At 38.5% G+C, this 22,276-nt stretch overlaps 2 protein-coding genes across 2 annotated transcripts in view; one reads left to right on the forward strand and one right to left on the reverse strand.

The window, feature by feature from the left end:
- gpc6b (glypican 6b) overlaps positions 1–9,347 on the forward strand; it is a 113,189-nt gene extending 103,842 nt beyond the window's left edge. The window contains exons 7-9 of the mRNA XM_020939120.2: positions 2,681–2,817; positions 6,403–6,578; positions 7,907–9,347. Coding sequence (XP_020794779.1) covers positions 2,681–2,817; positions 6,403–6,578; positions 7,907–8,112 — 519 coding nt within the window. The 3' untranslated portion in view covers positions 8,113–9,347. The remainder of the gene's footprint in view (positions 1–2,680; positions 2,818–6,402; positions 6,579–7,906) is intronic.
- A 921-nt stretch (positions 9,348–10,268) lies between these two features.
- On the reverse strand, positions 10,269–17,266 carry dct (dopachrome tautomerase). Its single transcript, XM_020939119.1, has 8 exons — positions 16,978–17,266; positions 16,109–16,408; positions 15,423–15,523; positions 15,171–15,337; positions 13,980–14,159; positions 13,763–13,898; positions 12,622–12,820; positions 10,269–10,444 (listed from the first exon to the last, which is right to left on the reverse strand). The coding sequence occupies exons 1-8, from the start codon at positions 17,264–17,266 to the stop codon at positions 10,269–10,271; spliced, it is 1,548 nt and encodes a 515-aa protein (XP_020794778.1).
- Between the last annotated feature and the right edge of the window lie 5,010 nt (positions 17,267–22,276).

Below are 22,276 nucleotides of genomic sequence, written 5' to 3' on the forward strand. Positions count from 1 at the left end.
ACTGCGAAGTATCAATGTAAACATTCAAATATTTAAGAAGAGTTTAATTGCACACAACACACGCTTCAAATGAGAAAACACAAAAGCATGTCTAGGGCTGCTCAGTTATGGAAAACATAATCATAATAATAACGATAATTGAGATTATAATTGAAATCCAGATCATTTAAACAAATATTTGCTTAGAGAGAGAGTGAGGTCTCAAAATGAAACATGCAACAGTACTGTACAAGTAGAAAAGTACAATCTGTGAGCTACTTTTACCTCAAGGAACCATGTATGCGCTAATTGAACATACTCAAGATTTGATATTAACAATCAGTTCAACTGATTCTAACAATAATCATGGTTGTAATTGTAATTCACTGTATTGTACAGGCTGTATTAGCACGTTGTATATTGTGCTGAATTAAATAGATGTATTTAGCATTACTTCACACTGAATAACAATGAGACATATGAACCAAAAGCCAGCAAAGGTAATAATTATTCTTAACACATTGTAGATTCTGTGCGCTCTTGTTACTCACCTTCATCCCACAGCTTCAGTGTCAGGAGGATGTGAGTTCAGATGTGATAGTATGTATTATGTGTAATTATGTCAGCGATAACGTCTCTCTGTGAGTTACAATCTCGTGCAAAGACTTTTCTAACTCCCAGATGTGTCCGTGTGTCACGTGATTACTGAATTTGATCTATTGTTGTGACAGCGCCATAAACACCTGCACCATCAGCTGGATATACTCGGGAGCACAGCAGCATCTAGTGGCCTATTTGGGTAATTGCACTGTAAAGAGTTGCCTAGTTAAAACGTCCATTGGATATTTGTGAATGTTGTAACATGACTTAGGTTATTAAATTTCAAATGATATAGATTAATACTATAATAAAGTTTAGACTATGTGTTAAAAGATTGTGTTAAAACATTGTGAGTTCTGACTAAAGCAACAAAATACTTGATTGCATGGAGTGATTTACTTACCTAGAAAAATCTAATGTAAAATATTTTAAAATAATTCTATGTATGTATGTATATGTGTGTGTGTAAGTGTATTTATTCATTTTATTTGGTTTTATTTTATTAAATGTTTTTCTAGGCTCTGTAGTTTTTGGAGGTTTGGTGTAACAGTCGGTTACTGAAAATCATTTCTGCTCTAGCTGTATTCCCTCATGATGGACTGTGGACTTGCTGTAGACAGTGTTTGTGCTCAGAGTAAAGTTAATGTGAGCTGGTAGTCCATCCTCACTGTTATGAGTTTGAGAATGGGTAAGTCTCCCTCGCTGACCCCGGGGGCAGTATCAGAGCCCCGGCTGCCTCCGCCTGGGCATCGCTGTGACAGGATTAACACATCAAAAGCAGTGTCAGGGCCTACAGCAGCGTCGCACTCTCACCACACCACCTTTCATGTTCTGCTCAGGTTCACCACAATTTCACATAAGCCAACAGCTACTCACACGGTACAAGATAATGTCTATCGGCCTTTCCCCTCAGCCTCTCTGGAATATGTCAAAAATTTAGGCGCGTTTGATGAAAGATTGGAGTTCAACAGGCTCAAAGTCCGGAAACGATATCTGCCTGTGTCACATGGTCAAGATGTAAAGGGCTCTTAAAGTCCGACATTCAGCTTTGAAATGTGGTCTGGGGCAGGTGGGGGCATAGTTTTCCATGATACACTACACAGGGAAGTGGACGGGTTCCTATCAGGTCTGGGAGCTAGTGATATTGGTACAGTAACAGAAATGTAAACTGTAGTGCAACACTGGTTAATAATAATCCTACATGAAAGTAAATGGTCAACTAGAGCTCCAAGATCGCAGTCACAGTCGAATCGAAATCGCAATATCAATGGATCCAATTTGCAAGCCATAAATTCTTTCCCAAACAACAAAATATCCAGTTTTATTCTGCATAAAAACTGCTGTCCCTGTCGTTAAAATCTGTACAAACATGTTCTGAAATGTGATTCTTGTATTAGCTTTAATTAGTCTTTTTCTCAGTTCTTTTGGACACGTTTAGAACTTTGAACAGAACCCTGTTAATAAAAAAAAAATTGCAAAACTAATCACAAAAGTAGATATTTTTCCCAAATCATTCAGCCCTGTTGTCTACTTTTACTATAAATTTATTATTATATTTTATTATATATTTTACTAAATGACTAGCACAAAACATAATTGAATTGTATTTTACATTTTTACCTTTTTATGATCATTCAAATTTCTTTTCAAGGTTTGCCAAAATGATTTATTATTGATTCTTTGCCAAAGGGAGTTGATCGAGTTGTATTTTAATATTTTCTTTTTTCTTTTTAAACTTTTGAATCTTCATACTTTGTCCTTGCATCTGTATTATTGATGATATTCGTGCGTAAAACTTCGCTGTGTAACTTTTCCAGGGGGAGGGTCCGTCACCTGCTTGTCTCTGTGGAAATGTGAAGAGAATGTATCTCCGAGGAGACTTCTAAGCCAAATTACTGGTTAGATTTGTGAGAATTATTGTTTTTAAAGACATTTTTGAGCATTAATACCACTTATAGTTGAATAAAAGCAAGACAGATTAGTTTAAAGCCATACTATGAAAAATGTAAGACTCCAGGTTACGGACCCTCTCCAGAAAAGTCACACAGTGCATCTTTAATATCGTATTTCTCAAGCGTTTAAACCTATTGTTATTTCACAGGTGGCTGACATAAAAGAGAAGCTGAAGACCTCAAAGAAGTTCTGGTCTGGTCTCCCCGACATGCTGTGTGACGGAGACAGAGTGACACAAGGCAACTCCACCGATGAAGACTGTTGGAACGGACACTCCAAGGGCAGGTACAGCTAAACGCTCACAGCTATCAGCTAACACTCGGAGTCAAACAAGGCCAGGACAAAAGGTTACTCTGTCCAAAACCCTGCAATCCTTCAGTCTGATTCAAGGATTAAAGGATTTCACTTTTCACTGGTTCCAGTTCTGAAGGAAACTTTTACTGTGATATGTTTCAGTTGTCTTTCAAAAAACGCTTACAACAAAAAATTAAGTAAAATAACCAAAACAAAAATGGTTTTAAGCAGTGGTCCCCAACCTTTTTTGCACCGCGAACTGGTTTTATGTCCAGGGCGATCAGGGACAATATTTTTTACAGACCGGCGGCGTACTAGAGGAGGCGTGGTGCATGGTCCGTGCAGCATGGTTTAGTCCTGGTTAAATCCTGTTTTAGTCCTGTTTTGTCCTGGTTTTAGATGTGGTTTAGACCTGGTTTAGACCTAGTTTCGTCCTGGTTTTAGTTCTGGTTTATTTCAGGTTTAGTTCTGGTTTTAGTCCTGGCTTTAGTCCTGGCTTTAGTCCTAGCTTTAGTTCTGGTTTAGACCTGGTTTAGTTCTGGTTTAGACCCGGTTTAGACCTGGTTTATTCCTTGTTCAGTCCTGGTTCAGCTCTGGTTCAGTGCTGGTTTAGACCTGGTTTAGTCCTGGTTTAGATCTGGTTTAGTACTAGTTCAGTTCTGATTTAGTCCTGGTTCAGTCCTGGTTCAGCTCTGGTTTAGTCCTGGTTCAGTCCTGGTTCAGCTGTGGTTTAGTTCTGGTTTAGACCTGGTTTAGTCCTTGTTCAGTCCTGGTTCAGCTCTGGTTCAGTGCTGGTTTAGACCTGGTTTAGATCTGGTTTAGTCCTGGTTCAGTTCTGATTTAGTCCTGGTTTAGTTCTGGTTTAGTACTGGTTCAGTTCTGATTTAGTCCTGGTTTAGTCCTGGTTTAGTTCTGGTTTAGACCTGGTTTAGACCTGGTTTAGACCTAGTTTAGTCCTGGTTTAGACCTGTTTTGAAAAAAGTTACAAAGCTCCAAAACGTGTAGAAGTTACAAGTTCTAATTTGAAGTAACATTTTTTTCAGACTTGCTTGAAAGTTTAGGATCGGAATGATTACTCACATAATTCACATTTTACAGTCCATAAACTCTTCTGACACGTTGTTTTAAATCATAGACGGCCTACACAACACAACACGTCTCTCTCCATTAATCTCATGTTTTATGTAGTCTTCATGTTCAGATGTGCAGTCAGCATGGTTTTACACGCCTGATCTGATCTTATTTTAAAGAAATATTTCCACAACTGTTATACGTGCCCACAGCCAATACGGGGGTTACACTTAATAGGTTTATGCCATTTTTATTCATTTCTACTATACTATCAAAAGGAGACACTCAATGCTATTCTTAAAGCATAAAAGAGACAATTTACTGAGGAGAATTGCTGCCTCAAAAGAATGTATTTATTGTGGGTGGCTTCAGTCAGGGGCAGGAAATGCTTTAATTTGAACATGTATGGGGCTAATGTTTCCAGAAGGGTGCAGATGTTAGAACCTATTCAAATTGCTGTCTATTTTTTGCTGTTGTCTTTGTGAGTTTTTTATATCTCAAACTAATTTAAAGGATTCTAAGACAGGATCTTTGTTAGCATGGAGCAAGGAGCTGCAGTAAGGAAAAAGAAGCAGAGGTATTTTTGTAAAGAATTCGACCCTTTAACACATAAGATGGATGAGCTACAGTCTCTCCAAAAACAGCAGCTTTATTTGTGAGCGTTGACATTTGCTTGCTCGTTTATTAAGACTGTTATTGTGTACTTATTGGCTGACCTAAATGGAAAAACAAAATGTCAAATAGAGTTGTTTTGTGGGACTGGTGATAAAAATCTAATTGTGATCTTATTTCTGTGACCATCTGCTATTTTGCTCATATAGTCAAATCATGATTCACTATTTTTCCATTTAATAAAGCCTGTTTCGACCCAGCTCGCTAGGGTCAGGGAAGTAACAAAAAAACAAATTAAGTAATGTTTAATTAACAGTAATGTAAAAGGGTAACTTAACAAAACAGGCTAAAATATGTACAGAAAATAACCTAAACTAAGAAATAAAATAACAGGATTAACATACAACATGTTTTGTGCCAAAAACAGGTCATGGAGGTTTATACAAAAATGAGTGATTAAACTAAGGGAGACACAACAAAACTAAATCACAAGTGCCCCAAATTAAAACCAAATAAACCCACAGACAGAATCGAGTGACAAAACAAAAAGGCACAAAACAGAACTAAACTAACCAAGTGTCTCAACACAATGTCAGACACGTACTAGTACAAAACAAGTGACTAAAGAGATACAGACAAACACAAAATGTCAGACTGGCCACAAAGACCAGCAGCTCTGAACAGGGGCTGACAATCTCCTTAAATGGGGGCGGGGGCTGCAGGTGAGGTGGGCGTAGACGAACTCCACAAATCACGGACCAGGGCTCCTACAGCAGGAATCAGGACAGACAGCAAAAGAAATTAAAACACACAAAACAAGTCAGAAGTGGAGGCCTGAGGCTGTAACAAAGCCATCTACTCAAACCATAGACTATAAAGAAGTGGACTAAGTGAGTGTGACATCAACCATACCGTTCTGCTCCAGTCAAATGAAGCTCATGATGCTAGCAGATATAGAGGTAAACTTGGAGCCAAGCTCCATTTTAGGAATAGGAATTTATTAATGTACAAAATAGCAAAATAAAAACACTCTCATGCAGAGCAGGTTAATACAAACATTTTAAGACCAAAATGACAAGGCTCACTGCAGCAGTCACACAGCGAGGGTGACACTTTCTCAATGTAAACTCAGTGTCGATGGAGCCGGAAGCACCTCCATGCTCACTTCCTATTTGGAACGTAGCAGCTAGCAGGTCAGTTTTGTCTATTTATATAGAGTTTATGACTCAGATTCTGACATGTTTCCCCACACTTCTCCAACAAGTTAGCCACTTGTGTTTCTGAATGCTGGTTTTAACCAATCACAGTGAAGTGGGAACTTTTAGAAGAAGTTGACTGATTTACATCTTAAAGACATAATAAAATAAATAAATAACTATTTTGCACAATATTGTTTTATACAAGTTCAGATGATGGAAGCAATTCTAAAACTGATAAGGAAATGTTCAACTGAATGTATGTGATTTTGTTAGTGTCCATACTCAGTATCAACACTAACAAAGTAACATTAACAAAGTAACACTAACACTAGTAGTAGTTTTCGTATCAACTTGTGTCTGGATATGACTGATATCTGGATACTTTTTACAGCCCTACTTCTAGATTTATTTTAAATTATTGTCAGATATTTTTTATTAATGAATTTTATGATCATTAAACCTCCAGTGACCCAGAGTTACAATGAGCCCTCCATGACATTATCTGTTGAATATCCTCTTTGTCAAACAGGAATGTGTTCAGCTGAAATCTTTCCCCTGAGAAATACCAAACAGCGGTTATGATCAGGTCAAACACTGAGCAGGCCTGGTTTGTTCTCACTCACAAGGGAATTACACCAAAACAGTAGCAACAACAAAAACATCAAAATAACATCCCATTTTGTTTCCTTTGAAGGTATTTCCCAGAGGTACAGAAAGACGGACTGACCAACCAGGTGAGCAATCCAGAGGTGGAGGTGGACATCACGCGTCCTGACACTAATATAAGGCAGCAGATCATGGCTTTGAGAGTAATGACGAATAAACTGAAGAACGCCTACAATGGGAATGACATCTACTTCCAGGACTCGGGTAAGTGATATATGTAGGCGTTTTATTAAGACCGGCCTATTTTTAGTCCTCCTTCCAGCCGCGCTACGCACCAATTTGTCACTCATCTTGATAAGCTGTCTACTTTGAAATGGTGTCTAACCTTGAGGCTAAGGTAATGAACGGTAGCAGCCCACAAGAGGCACTGGGGGAGACAGAGGCAGTGCTCCAGATAATAATGTCATCAGGTACTCATTTAGTGCTGAGGAGCAGACACAAGCGGGGGTGATGAGACAAGACTAGGATAGTACATCTCAGTAGCATGCGGTGACTTTTGGACATTCATATTTAGTCTATAACAATTCAATAACGCTGCTTTTTATACTTATTACATTGCAAATTAGTATATTTATTTTATTGACACATTAAATGCATAAACACTGAGCAGTTTTGGAGTCAAATTAGAGAGACCTAGACCTACATAGTTTATTAATATTTATATACATTGGACTTTTTTGACACGCTGTTTGTCCAAATGGCGTTATTTGTGGGCCATTTATGTTGTGAGGTCATGAAGTGCTCTATTGTGTTTTCAAACTCTGTGTGTCTTCACTAGAATAATTTGGATAATTTCAGATGTCGAACTGCCAATCTCTACTGAAAAAACTTGAAAACTACCACTAAATGACATCACAAGGTGGTGTGTTTTCAGTCTGAGAGAAGAACTCAGTGTAAATATGTAGGGTTTGTGTGTTAAACATGCTTGAGTGAAACACAACAAAACTCCGGGTATGTTTGTGATGAGGAAATTATGACATAGATCAGAAAATACTGTAATATGGACCCTTTAAAAAGTATAAATAGTGAGACCTTTAGTATAATTTAGTCAGTGGAATTCTACACAAAAATATTCCAGTCCTCCAAAGCCTGACCTCAGTCTGCTCCACACCACAAGCTTTTTCTGCCGCAGGTTTGGCTGCAGCTTCAGGCATATCCATTGTTGATGCAAAACTATTGAATTTCATTTTCCTTTGTTAAAAGTAATGCTGTAAATGCACTAAATTTGCAATGTTTGAACTTTGTAAAGTAAACACTCACAGCACAGTCCATATCTAGTTAATATTCTTTTCATTCTCTTATTTGCAAACTAAGTTCTGTATGTGCTTTTTGTTGCATAAATATGTAGGCATTATACATGTGTGGGTATCTGCTTGTCAGGACATCAACAGTATTACAATAAATGTGGTACCATGAGGCTGATGCTGTTAATACCAAACTGTGAGAGTCAATGTCAGTTTAGGATGTAGATATAGTTTCAGATTCAGCCTGACACTACATGTGATTATTTGACCTCTTTCTCTCTGGTGCAGGTGACGAGGGCAGTGGCTCAGGCTCGGGCAGTGGCTGCACAGAGGACTGCCCCACAGAGTCAGAGAGCCCTGCGTCTGAAGCGCCCGTGGTGGAGGCAGACCGCAGCGAGCCCGTGGGTGCCTCTGTCCCGCTCCACACGCCTCCTGTCGCCATGACAACCGCCCTGGTGCTGTTGGCCCTGACACTTCAGCGACAATGGAGATAATGCTGGAGTATATGGCCTCACGCGGACAGCTTTCTTCTTTTTGCAGTTTTATAAGGCGGCATTTTGGAGCGACAGTGGAGCCTTGGGCTTGTCTGCTCTGAAAAAGGAGGAATGAGATCCCAATTTCCCAAAGATTGAGCTGTGCCATAATTTGGACTTTATGGCATCACTTCATCATATGAGCTGATGTCCACCTGAAGGACTCTGCTGCTACAGAGACTAAAGAGAAAGTCTTGCACTTAGGGCTGGTCATATTGTTGGTGTCCATGTGGAAAATGTTACGCACTTTGATTTTTTAAATGCAAAAGTGGTGTGTTCTTGAGAAAGGGGTTTTGTTTTGATGCACCCAATGAAGGCACAAAAAGTTTACAATATGTTCTAATATATTTTAAAATATCATAGGGAAATTATATAACAAATACAGGAACATGTGATTTTTTTTAGGGTTATCTTATACCATGTGCCAATTTTTCATTTATGCTGAAATGTTACTCCATATTCATGTCAAATTTCAATAGTATATAATCTTACTGGATCTGCCTTGCTCCTGTCTGTCCTCTCAAACTGTTTAGCAAAGCAACACTTAATGGCTGACGTCTTAACTTCATTTCCTCTTGCCTTGCCACTAGTTCATTATTTACAAAAGTATATATATATTCTCATCCAATGCTATTTTTAGTACAAAACGTTGAGGTGACCTGTAATACAAAACAATTCATGGTAACAGTCCAATAATTATCACATATGCCGGTCATATTGAACTACAAAATATTTATGCTGAATTATTTAACTCTGCCATACTGTTGTAGTATCAAAATTACACTAATCAATATGATTCAGTTATTCCAAAACCACTGTCAGTGAAAGTGCATGTTTATTCCATACAGAATCACTATTACTGAAGATGTCTTGCACTGCTGTCTTCCAAAATTTGGCTTAGAACAATGTATTTCCTCAACGTACAACAGGTAACACAAAATAGAGAGTATGGAAAAGAAAAAATAATATGCAGTGCTTTCTGGAAATGCAAAGAAAGGGTCCCTAAATGTATCTGTGCAGCCTGAATGGTCATGTCCGTGGACAGGCTCGGAGCGGACTACAGTCACCTGTGAAATGAGAATGTGTGTGCGGTGGTCAGGGCTGAACGCTCCGATGAAACCCTCACAGCAGCGAGCGGGATACGGGGGAGGGACGGGGGGAGAGAGAGAGAGAGAGACCAGTCACAGAGGGCAGAGAGTCATGTGACCATGCACTGTCCAGCTAAACAATGTCCATCTATCAGTCTAGGATATCAACTAATTAGAAAAGTATTAGGGAAAGGTACAATGGATTCTGTAGTTCTGTTCAAAATGAAATACTTTGATATAGTACTTCCAGTAATATTTCAAACAATTTTTAAATTATGGTTCAGAATTTAAGATAATTTGAGAATTTGTTAAAAACATTGTACTGTGTAAATTTTACTGTGTAATTACAGCAATTATTCTGTCTGTTTTTCAGTGTTTTGCATATTCTTTTAACATGTTCTCTTTTATCCAGCCTGGTACAAAGCATAAAATAGTACTATTATAATTATGATCGTTCAATAATAATCAAGGCTTGAAAAACAGATATACAAAGTTATATTCACTTTTTGAAAAGATCTACTGGATTCTTTCTATTCTAATGCGTTGTATGATCCACAGCTCAACTCCAGCATTTTTTGTTTCCATTGACAGAACAGATCTTATGTCACAAGTGTCACTGAAAAGATTCTTTATTATGAATAGTAATCTGAAAAGATGCCCTTTTTATGTTTTGTATCATTGAACTTTTAATGCTAATATTTTTGCAATAAAATGAGGAAAATACTGCTGAGGAATTGTGTTATATTCTTAACAAAGAATCAGTGCATATGTGTGAAGAACATGATTGTGAAATTATGGTTTTACATCATTTAAAAATATAATAATTTGATTTAAAGTTATAACCCAGAATCACAGTTTGAGTGTAAGATAAAATCTGACAAAAATATGAACATTTTGCCTGGATATTTCAAGCAGATAAACATGATTCTCTATACATTTTAGACGTTCATTCATTTACATAATCAACACAGACGTTGTTTTACAGTGAAGTCGTGTGACACAAGCTGCCCTGGTGTGGTGGGGGTGACTCTAGGCCTCCTCTGTGTACTTCCTGTTGGTGAAGTCGGCCTTTATCAGAGGTTCAAAGCCCGTCTTTCTGCGCTGACGCATGTACAGAACCAAGATAAGCAGCAGCACCAGCAGCCCGATGAACACTCCCCCCAGAGTGGAGCCCAGCACCACCACGGGAGAACCACTGTCCGCCTCTGCAAACACAAGGGACAGTCAGGAGCGCTACTGCTGAGGAGGAGGAGGAAATAACATGTATGAAGTAAAAACTAAAAACATGTGAATTAAGAAACCAATATGAAGACATGTTACAATATTATTATTTGCACATAAAAGTCAAACATGAAGGCAATGTCTGGCTTGTTAGCAGGTTGAATTGTTTGCAGGAAAAAAGGGGTATTTATCCATGTGTTCCAGAATGATGTAAAATTGACTGTTACCATAGCAGGTAACGATTTAAAACAATATATCCTATCCTTTGAATGGTGAAAAGGCCTTAAAGTATTGACTAGGCCCATCCACAGATATTTGGGGACCCAGGGCAAAACACCTCACATGGTCCACCTCTAATATAAAAGAATAGGAAGAGGCAAAAATTCTGGGCTCCTAAGACCCTGGGGCCTGGGACAACAGACCCTTTTGTCCCCCCGTTGATTCCCCTAATAGAGAAGCTCAAAAGAGACTTGTTTACAACTTGTTCACAAAACACACAAGAGCAGCATCAGAAGTTATCGGCATGTACTGATGTGCCCCAAGATGGAGCAGAAACCACCAGTACACACACAGAGCTGGGTCATGCAAGCCCCAGTCAACTACAGATATATTAAAAAACACCTTGGTAAGAGGGCAAAATGAGGAAACAAGAAGCACCAGAAAAGTGCTTCAAAAGGACATGATGGTGAGCCAATATAAGCACCAACCTGTCCTGCAGCAAAGAACCAAACCCAAACTGATGGACTCACAGCAGAGACTGGTTCAGCCTCAAAGGACAAATCCAGGGCAGACTGGGTCACTGTGGAGGTCTCACCCTCAGCAAAGACCTGTCCAGCAGCTGAAGACCAAACAAAGACCGGTCCAACAGAGACCTGTGGAGCTCAAAGATCTTGTGATCCAGGTCTAGATTCAGAGCCAGCAGAACAAGAAAGTGAGAGTCCAGCCCACATATGAAAATAATTCTCATGGTCCCAGAGAAGTGAGAAGTGGACCAGGGGCTTGTTTGAGCAAAGGACCTTCCATAAGCACCACCTGGAGAAGAGAGAACTGGTGCAGCAGTCCTAAACAGGGCAATATCTGGAGACTCAGGAAGGAGAAGAATGGTTGGAATCAGAGAAGATCCTTCAACTACTAGCTCCATGTTGTCACTTTGTCACAAAATAAGCACACTGCATCTGCAAATTGCCAAAGTGTTTTGGTGGAGTTTAAAAAATATATATATATATACATTATTCAAATCATTTAAATGTAATACAATGTTTCATTTTACCATTGCACATTAAGTACAACTTTCACCTAGAGGTGCCAACTTCAGTTGGAAGTGCTTGTTGCGTTTTACCAGGATGCCCGTAATAACAAAGTGATAGTAATGATATAATGACTGTGAGGTAGCTTAGAGCCTAAAACCTCAGTTCTGTGAGGAGTTTGCATGTTCTTTCTAGGTCGGTCTTTCCCAACTCAGGAGATTTTACAGGGGGTCGCAAGACCTCTCAACAAAGAGGCCAAAAATAAATAAAATATCAATTTATATTTTCTGAGTTAAGTGTCCACATTATATAAAATATATATAAAAAAGAAGAATATGTCTTTCATTGTTTGGTTTCATGGAAGCTTTGGAAAATCAAGATCATCTCATAGACCGCACAATGTAAGGGAAAGTTTTGCCTGGGCTGGAAGTGACCAAAGCCAGTATTGGTTTGTTTGAGTGCTCTCTCCTCATAGCAAAGACCAAAAAAACATACAATGTTGCAGAAACCCTCATCAAACCAGCCTGTATTAAAATGGCACAAATAATGTGTGGAGCTCAGGTGGCTAATAAACTCACAGTGAAAGACAGAATTGACCATATTGTACAGTACTCACTAAAACAGGAAGTACAAAAACACATAGTTCTTTTTGTTCATGAAGTATGTTAAAGAATTTCCCATTCACTTGAAATCCATCTGGTTCATCCTCATACGTTTTCCAGACATTTCAATCTTGGTAACTTGGTCTGGTTTGATCACCATGAAGATAGAAAGGGTTAATGCCATACTGTGAAACATTCCGCACAAAGCAATAACATCTCCATGGAGAAAAGCATTTGATGGACCCTCCACCCAAAAATTTACAAAATGCACTTTCAAGATAATATGCTGTCTTCATATGTAACTCATCTTACCCAGGGCAATGGCGTAGGAGTACCCCAGTTGTTCAGACGCCACATAGATCTCCTCGTTGGTGATGGGAGGGAAGAAGGGCACCATGTTGTAATCCCTGTTGTGTCCAATAGGGGCCATCTCATCTGGGAACGTGGCATTGGACGGGACAAACCTCCTCATCCACTCATCAAAAATAGCATCGGTGAAAGCATGAAGCACCTGAAGGTAAAATGAAAGAATTATTAATACTCACATTACTAACTGTGTAGATTTTTAAACATGTACTTGGGTAATTGAGTATAATTGTAACATGTGCATTTAATTAGTTACATTCCAAATCACAGAAGTTAATGAGTATTGTCTAATGCAAATCTTCTCTTGCTCTTTAAAACACCTACAAAAACATATTACAGCACAGCACTACCTGCTCTGATTGGCCATTTTAATTCATCTCATTCAAAGGTGTGATCTAAAATGCCCCTAAAATTTTGTACAAAATGGTACATTGAGCATTTTTTGATGCATACGTTTAACTTTCATTTGAAGGTCCAATATTACACAAAACTGACTCATGTGAACTTTTAGTCATTATGCAACTCATACCTGGAGCTGTGTTTTGTTTCATTCACACATTTCAGTAATCCTTTATTATTAATCTATCTACTACATCTCCAAAATCAAAATGCTCTGTTCCACCTTGTGATGTCATGAAGTGGTACTTTTCATGTTAACAACAACATTTTACCTTTAGTTCAATAGAGATTGGCAATTCCAGGGATGAAATTATCCAAATTATTCATGTGAAGTTGTATGGAGTTTAAAAGCACAGTGTATCACTTCCTGTATGACCACATGACATCACAAGGTGGAAGAGCGTTTTTTTTTCTTAAAGAATTTGTGCATGAAACATGTGTGAATGAACCAAAACACAACCAGGTATGTTTTTGATGTGGAAAACATTATAACATAAACCAAAATAGTGTGGTACAGATTAATTTTGCCAGCAGTACTTATACTTGTAACTGAGTACAATTTTAGTCATGTAACTGTACTTTTACTTCAGTACACATTTTTAGTACTCTTTCCACCACTGAATGAATGTGACAGATGTATTCGGATGCATCAAGTACTTCAGAATGAGCTGTGAAGTGTGATTCTTACCACAAAAATAGGATCGTTGGCGGCAGAATGGGACAAAGCGCTTGTGCCATTGAGCATAGAGTGAACAAGATTGTGAAGGTTGGTAACTGTTTCATCCAGTTCACCATCTGGCCTTTCATATCCCTCAAGAGCATTTCTGCCACATACAAAGAGAAATATCGAGTGAGAATTGTGACAACTTCAAATCTACAGTTAGCGTTAAGTGTTTTTGTTGTACCTGAAACTGAAGGAGGAGTTGGTGAAGTAGGGGGGACTGTCAAAGTCTCTGATGCCCAGGCAGCTGCGCACATCACTCATGGTTGGCAGGGACATGTTAGTGCTTTCCATGGCTCCTCTCTGAATGAAACCTTCATTAGTGCCATTACACAGAGTCACCAGGCGGTTGTAGTCGTCTAAACTGGAGAAAAAAAAATTGTGAAGACTCTACTTTATTTTATTTTTATTAAGCAAATGTCGGCCAGAGATAGGTCAAGTTATAGGTAAACTTTTCTTGTGGAGGGTTCATCAAATATTTTTCTCCATGGAGATGTTATTGCTTTGTCTGGAATATTTCACAGTATTTTATTAAACCTTTCTATCTTCATGGAGACCAAACCCAGACAGATCTGTGGAAAGGCAACCATATTCACAGTCTTTGCCTGGTTTTCTAGGTATTTTTAAGCTATAAAACCATCTGTAATTAAATAAATATAAGTGGAACATTACAGAAAGAGCAATGGTATATCCATGGAAACAAACAGGTGATGGACCCCCAACCAAAAAGTTACTCAGTGCACCTTTTAATGTGCACTATGTACATTTTTGATGGAGGGACTACCATCAGTCAGAGATGTTATTTGAGCCTGTAATATTGCACAGACAGTGCAGTGAACTTTTCCATCTTCCTGGAGAGAAGCAACTGACCACAATGCTAAGTTACAGGTATAGGAATATATATTTTTCCAATATAGTTTAGCAATAAAAATCCCTGTAATTTAAGTAAGTAAGTAAGTATGTAAGGTTGATAAGTTAAATGCCACACTTTAGAATTGTCCAGGAAAAACTATGTAAAAAGTCATATGGTGCACCTGTGTGATGTGACACATGTGAGAAATACTCATATGGAGGAAAAATATTTATCCAAAGTGAGTGAAAGTGCAAAATGTACTGGATTGAAAGTTAAGTTGAGTAAAAGTTAAGTTTTACCAGTATTCTGCTGGTAAAAATGTGAAGTTTATTACAAACTTGATTGTTGTTGTTTTTTGCCACTACTTTGCTCAGTCTAGTTAAAACTAGTTATACAGTAAACGCACTGGAGTATTTGGGTCATACTTCAATACTGCAAGTCCACATATAAACACATGTACACTTGACAATTAACCAGTGATGATCTAGTTCCTTTTCACCACAGACTAAATTTGCGCATTACCTGTTACAGACCACACCCCATCTAGAGAAGCGGGACTGCCTGCTGATGACGGAGGGGTTGGCGGGGTCCCGAGCTCCCAGCATATCGTCTCTGCACACGTCACACTCATTCCGGCCCGTGGCGAAGTTCCAGTACGGGATGGCAAAGTTCTCATTACCACTCAACCGCTGTACAAACAAACATAAATATTTCAAACATACTATAATACTGTACAAGTGTGTGAAAATGAGAGAAAAACTGAGAATATCTTACTTGTAGATCTCTCTCCAGACTGAGCAGGTGGTATCTGTGCCATGTGATGAAGGCTGGTCCTTTGTGGGAGAAGTCAATGGCTTTGAATGGGCGACCAGGACCTATGGAGAAAAACGGTTTGATGTTTCTCCACAAAAAGACACATACATTTATGGATAGTGAATTAATTCATGCCAAAGTTGTTTTATTTCAAAGTTTTTTAATAGTATTAACCTTAAGAGTATGGTGTTTAAAATGTTTCTGGCATACTACAAAAAATAACTGAAGAGGACCTGAGTATTTCTAGCAAAATAACACTACTGTTTTTTAATCGTTTACAGTCCGTTTGTAGTGTTTCCCATTAATACAGGAGACTATAGTGGTCCCCCATAGTCAAATTTTCACCTCCATTGTCTAAAACCTTTTTGAGTAAAAACTTGGTAAATCAAATTACAATTTTATGCTTGCAGTGTTATTGTTAATATATATAGAACTAACCATTTTACATCTGTAATCAGTGTTTTTTGATGAGTAAAGACAATAAGTGATATTTATACACCAAAATTCTGTATTAAAGAAAATTATTCAAATTTGGATTGCTTGTGGCACCACAGTCCTCAAAACACAAACACAATTCAGCTGTACATATTTTAGAAGACAATAAACTAGAACCACAGTTTTCTATAAAAGTCTAAGTCCTTCCTTACCCAGCAGTGTGTCCCGTACAGAGTAGTAATGCTGCCACACAAAGAAGTCGTAGATGGAGATGTTGGTGAACTGTGGCTCTGTGCCGTTGGGTCCCAGCAGGCCTAACCAGTGCTGTGTGGCGATCATGTAGTCCGGGTGCACCGTGCTCTTGGCCAGGTCCAGGATGTCCAAGAACTCCACGAGCTCACCGGGGGTCAAGGTGTGAATGTCTCTCCTCACCACGGGAGCTTTCCTCTGGTCACAGTTAGGCCCTGTCCAGCCAAATTTACACTGACCGCAGTTGAAACCAGCAAAGTTACCTACAAAGCAAACATAACAGGGACTAAATGCATTGGTGTGTGGCATTTCAAGTGGAAAAGTATTGTAAATGTATATGAAATGAAACCTAATCTCCATGACAATAAAAGTACTTTTAACTCTTCATGTTCAAAGTAGTAAAAAAAAATCTAACATTACAATTACAATTATCAGTGTCAATGATCAGTTATTAGCAGTCAGGGATTCAATGAAGTACTAGAACAAAGTATGTCTAGAAATGTAATTGGAAGTAGTTTATCAATTTAATATCCCAATGAAAATAATTCTGTTTAATTTTAAAGTATCAAAACTCCAAAACTATTTTAGCTTGTAATTGTAAGTTACTGTGATTGACTTAATCCAAACAGCTGAATCCAAACAGCTACAGGTACATGACGTTCCTACAGTTTCTTTCCTTTTCTTTTCATTTTTAGGAATATTTTGAACTACTTTTTAAATATTATGAACCCAAACCTTATTATATTTTATGCGACTTCCAAAACATCATCTGACTCCATGAGCTATATATATTTAGTTGTTATGCAGGTATGTTTTGTTGTTTTGTTCTTACCATTACATCTGCAGGTCTGGTTGAAGAACTTGGTGGGCCATCTCTCCCGATCGTCCACATTCCTGAGGCTGTAGGGTCCCCCCCAGGGTTTGGTGTCCACTCGCACGGCCACGCAGCTCCCTCTCCCATCCAGTGCTCCACAGATGTTCGCTGGATCTGACCCCAAGGCAGGACAGCACTGCTTGGTCTGTATACCGTCCACTGTACAGCAAGCACGAGGAAACTGTGCACCTGCGAGGTCTGTGCCCACCAGCAAACAGAACAATCCAACACACAGAAGCTTCATCATTTTCTTGTTTTTACTAAATTAGTTCCTGTGAGAGAGGTGTAAAAGCAGTTTGCCACGCTTTCTCCCTTGTGTATCTTTCAAATTAGTTACAGCAATAGTTGGAAATCAGAAAATTAGAGGCGGATCATGTTGTGTTCCAGTGGGCTTTATGCACATTAAGAAAGAAAGTGATTTGGAGTGTGCTTTTGTAGTGAAGAGGATTAGACCAGTCGTCTTGTGATCATCACCTGACTGCAAGACTATGTGAGCTGCAGTAAGAATCTGCAGCAAGGAACAGCCAGAGGGAAACCAAGCACTGTACAAAACACTATTTGTTTCACAGCTGTGTCAAAGTGATATTAGATTAGGAAAGATATTTGAATGATAGTTAGATTATGGCCAAATGTGTGGCGATAAGACAAATATGTGGGTAACTTTGATTAATGAAAAAGGTGTCCCCAGATGAGTCTTACGGTCACTGCATCTGTGAAAACATAATTAGAAGATCTATAATCCAGACACTTCTTGGATTGCAAATCTTATTGCAATGTTATTATATTTTAATAGAGTAAAATAAAGTTCTTGAGTGTTATGACATAAGTGGCTGTATTCTGTTTTATTTAGAACAATTAGATATTGTAGCTACTTCTATTAATATTACTACCTGTTACTGTTACTGCTCCGCTTTTAGATACTTATTACTGCTACAACTGGAAGCCCATGCTGTCACTAAGAAAGTACTAATTATGTGCCATACATAAACTCTGCTCTTTTCTTTACAATTACATTCTTTGAAAAATGCCAGACTGGGACTGCTTGTAGTCTGACCACCAGACAATCACACATGAAAATACATAAAACTAGCACAAGATCATTGTATATGCTTCCAGCACATATGCTGATCAGTGCCCTACATTAGCTATAGCCAATATAATTGTACATTATGTGCACTAAGAAGTGAAAAAAATAAGGCTAAGCACAAAGGGAAAACAATCTTTTAATCCTGAACCGCAGAAGGGCCCAAAGCTAAACACTTTGTGTTAATGATCAGCACACACTATTACACACTATTAACACTGGTCGCAGTGTGAGCGAAGACAGTGACCTCACTGCACTGACTGACTCTTCATCACATGCAGGACTCTACAGGTCAATAAAGAGATCAATAATACAATGAAATCTTAACTGGAAGCTGAATGACTATTTTGTTGAACTATCTTAACCATAAATCACAAACGGCACAGGGCCTTTACATGACGTCTGCTCTTGTGATAAACCTCTGGAGAGAGCTGTTTGAGACTGATTGTTTGGTTTTGCCCTGAAGAAACAATCTCGTCTCTTCTGTTAGTTTATGAATCCTTTGTTTTACTCCTCATGAGGTCCAAGCTACAGGACCAGTGGATCAGTGGGTCTGACCTCACATTCCTGGAGTTCAACATGTGACCGCTGACTTAAGAGCACTGGAGTCAACACACAGGTATGCACGCCTCAATCTGGTTTATATCCTGTATGAAAAGGAAAAGTGTAGCATTCAGAGGAAAACATAATGCTAACAGATGATTGTTTTAAGTGAACAATAATGTTTGAGTGAATGAAGACTTAATTCCAAATGAACAAAAAGTTTAGCAAGAATGAGTCAGACTTATTAACTTAATTAAGGGGTTCTGGGTGTTAAGGTGTGGTTATCATAATATATAAAAGGTTTGGGAAGTAACTGAACACATGTACCAAGAATATGTATTCAGAATATAGATTTTGAGTAATTGTATTTTGATACAGTTACTTTTTCATTTGGTGGTATTGTTACTTTTTTCATTTGGTAGTACTTGATTGATGTACTTGACAAATTAGATTTCAATGTTTCCTTCTTCAATTAGTGATAAAAGTGTAAAAAACAGCCAAAGCTGTTTTCAATCCTGCATTGTGTTTTTAGACTAGATCTAACTTGATGTAAAAGTATACTCTGTATTCAGAATACAGTACTCTAATTGGACTATGTATCAGAATATGTTACAAAATACATTTTAAGGTATTCAGTATTCTATAACCAAATACACTTTCAAAGTATTCTTCCCATCACCATGAGTAACCCATATACTCGTACATAAACTACTACTACAAATGTCTCACTACTACCACTTTTATGGCTATTTCTACTACTATAATTGCGAGTACTGTGACTGAAATAGTATATGCTACCTACTTTATCACAGGTTTTATGTCATTAAGAGTGTAATGGCAAATTCTGTCTAAAGCATTTCTAGTCTACTACTGCTATCAAAAGCTTTCGGACAGAGGACATGGTCTTGCTGATCTGTAAAATTGAACAGTCCATAAGCTTTTATCGCATCTACACCTCTTTACCCCAAGCACAACCTGCCTTAAAGACAATAGATAAACAAAATAGAAGGAAAGTATTTTGATTGGTGTGTGGAGGTGTGGAGTGACTGGACGTAATATTCTTGAGCAGTTACACAGCATTGCCGCCAAGCTTCAGTGCTCCCAACAGGATTATAAAAGCTAGCTCCTGGAAAAAGAATTCATATTAAAAAGAAACAGGAAATGTATCAACAAAAAGCACATTTGTTTCAGTGTCAGTGATGACGCTGTCAAGGGATAAAAACTGCAGTTGGCTACTGTTCTGCATGTCCTCAGCTGGCAATGTCAGCAAAATACACTGGCTTCCTGGAAAAGATGGGACATAGTTTTCACAGAGATAAGCAACATTAAAAACAAATTTAATATTAAAGCCGCGCGCGGCGATGGCGGCCCTCGCCCCGGCGCGCACCGCCCCCCCACGCGACCTCCGGGGACTCGCGACCGCCCCGGCACATCACTCTCTCTTCCCGACATCCGCCCAGGCCGACAGCTCGTCCATTAGACACATTACATAATGCACCTTTAAATATTTTTAGGAGTCATTGCGCCCCTGCTGGCCAACTGTGGAAAATGCACCATGTCCGTTATTTATTTTTTTGCTCATAGTCATGCATAGAACTTATTCCCTGAATTTGGTACAAATCCAATAATGTTGACATGTCATGTCTATGGTAGGGGGCGCTATAGAGTTCACTTTTCATATACTTCATAGTGTATTATGTTTAGGCCGTGATCAGGCATTAGTGATTCAAATTTCAGCACGATCGGACTAAACCTGTGTCTGTAATCATTTCTTAACTATTTGTTGGGGGAGTCTGTGCGCCCCTGCTGGCCAGTGGTGGAAAATGCATCATGTCCGTAATGGACTTTTTGGCTTGTATTCATGCACAGAATTTAATCCCCAAATTTGGTACACATTCGATAATGTTTACGTTTCATGTCTATGGTAGGGGGCGCTATAGAGTTCACTTTTCATATGTTTTATAGTGTATTATGTTTAGGCCGTGATCAGGCATTAGTGATTCAAATGTCAGCACAATCGGACTAAGCCTGTGGGTGTAATAATTTTTTAACTATTTTTTGGGGGAGTCTTTGCGCCCCTGCTGGCCAATGGTGGAAAATACACCATGTCCGTAATAGACTTTTTAGCTTGTAATCATGCATAGAATTTATGCCCCGAATTTGGTACTAATCCGATAATGTTGACGTTTCTTGTGTATGATGTGACATGTCAAATTTGAGCTCATTTGGACCAAACCCCGGGGACTTGAATCTTTTTGTAGACCCCCATGTCAAAACGGCGGCGAATGTTTGATCCAATATGGCCGACTTCCTGTTCGTCATAGGGTCATGCTCCAATTCATCTTTTGGCTTGTCTCATTGTTCTCTATCACTGTTCCGAATTTCATTTCCCTGCGACAAAGTTTGCTTGTCCCCACTCCCATAGGGGTCGAATTCTAGGTGGCGCTGTTGAGTCGGGTCACTTTGGTCATTGTCTTGATGCCCATTTTATCAAATTTTTCGCTGGGCCAATCGATTTGAACCCCGGTTTGGGGACTTTTCGTCGACATTCAGGGGGTCAAAAATGCGATCGTTTGGTCGGAAAAAGAATAATAATAAAGAAACCGACGAAGAACAGTAGTCCTCGCCTCTAACGTTGTTAGTGGCGAGGACCAAGGGCCAATGATCATTTTTAAATCTAAATGAGCAAAAATATTTTATCTAATCATTCTTTTTTTTAATCTAATCATTTGTTTTTGTTTTTTTGTTTGTTTGTTTTTTAAAATAGGCCTGCGTAAGATGCTACGCAAAGAAGCACTATTTAATTTTGCTAAGCCTGTCTTTAGGGGCCTGTTTGTGGAATGTTCCACAGTATGGTGTGTGTTATATTAAGTGTTTTGTTGCTAAAAAATATCTGTAATGTGGCAATAACATTTCCATGGAGATAGGCAGATGGCAGGCCCTCCACCAGAAAAGTTACATAGTCTATCTTTAAAGTAATAATGAAAGTACTGTCAGAAAGTACAGAAAGTCTATCCAACTTAATTCTATAATATAGCCCACACAGTACTGTATATTGCTTCAATTCTCAATATACAGTAGCCCTGTAGTAACTATGCAGAATAACTTCTCCTATATAAAGGTCCTACATTACACAAAAATTGACTCTTGTGAGCTTTTAGCCATGTTAGAATGTTGTTACCTCCTCAAAAATATACTTGGAGTTGTGCATTATTTCATTCACACATGTGGCAGTTTATGGAGTTTTAAAAACACAGTGGAGCACTTCCTGTATCACCACATGGCATCACAAGGTGAAACAGAGGCGCTTTAAACAGTAATAATACATAATCATTTCTAAATATTTTTGATGATAATAATTCTGTTTTTCATTGATTTATTGTACAGTAACAAGGCATTTTAACATATTCATTTTTACTGATTTGGTCAGAACTTGAACTGGTTGGATAATTTGAGCTTTACTAACCGATCCTTGATACTTGTTAAGAAAACATGCAGTATTATCCTACCTATCCATTGGTTTTGTATGTGTCCCACTGAAACACAGGAGGGTGCCAGAGAGCCATAAAGGAGCAGAGTATAAGACCTGTAGAATATAAAACAAGTATTATAGGAATACATTTTAAGTAA

This window comes from Boleophthalmus pectinirostris, unplaced genomic scaffold (assembly GCF_026225935.1).
Source record: "Boleophthalmus pectinirostris isolate CB_2022bp ecotype Guang Dong unplaced genomic scaffold, ASM2622593v1 HiC_scaffold_1, whole genome shotgun sequence".
In the NCBI taxonomy this organism is placed as follows: Eukaryota; Metazoa; Chordata; class Actinopteri; order Gobiiformes; family Gobiidae; genus Boleophthalmus; species Boleophthalmus pectinirostris.

What these genes read in the sequence shown, in the direction of transcription:
- dct (XM_020939119.1), bottom strand. Translation starts at nt 17,266, where the DNA reads ATGATGAAGCTTCTGTGTGTTGGATTGTTCTGTTTGCTGGTGGGCACA. An exon ending in TGGGGTGTGGTCTGTAACAG is followed by an intron (nt 14,160 to 15,170) that starts GTAATGCGCAAA and finishes TTTTTTCTCCAG; the next exon opens with TTTAGACGACTACAACCGCC. An exon ending in CTCCTACGCCATTGCCCTGG is followed by an intron (nt 10,445 to 12,621) that starts GTAAGATGAGTT and finishes TTGTGTTTGCAG; the next exon opens with AGGCGGACAGTGGTTCTCCC.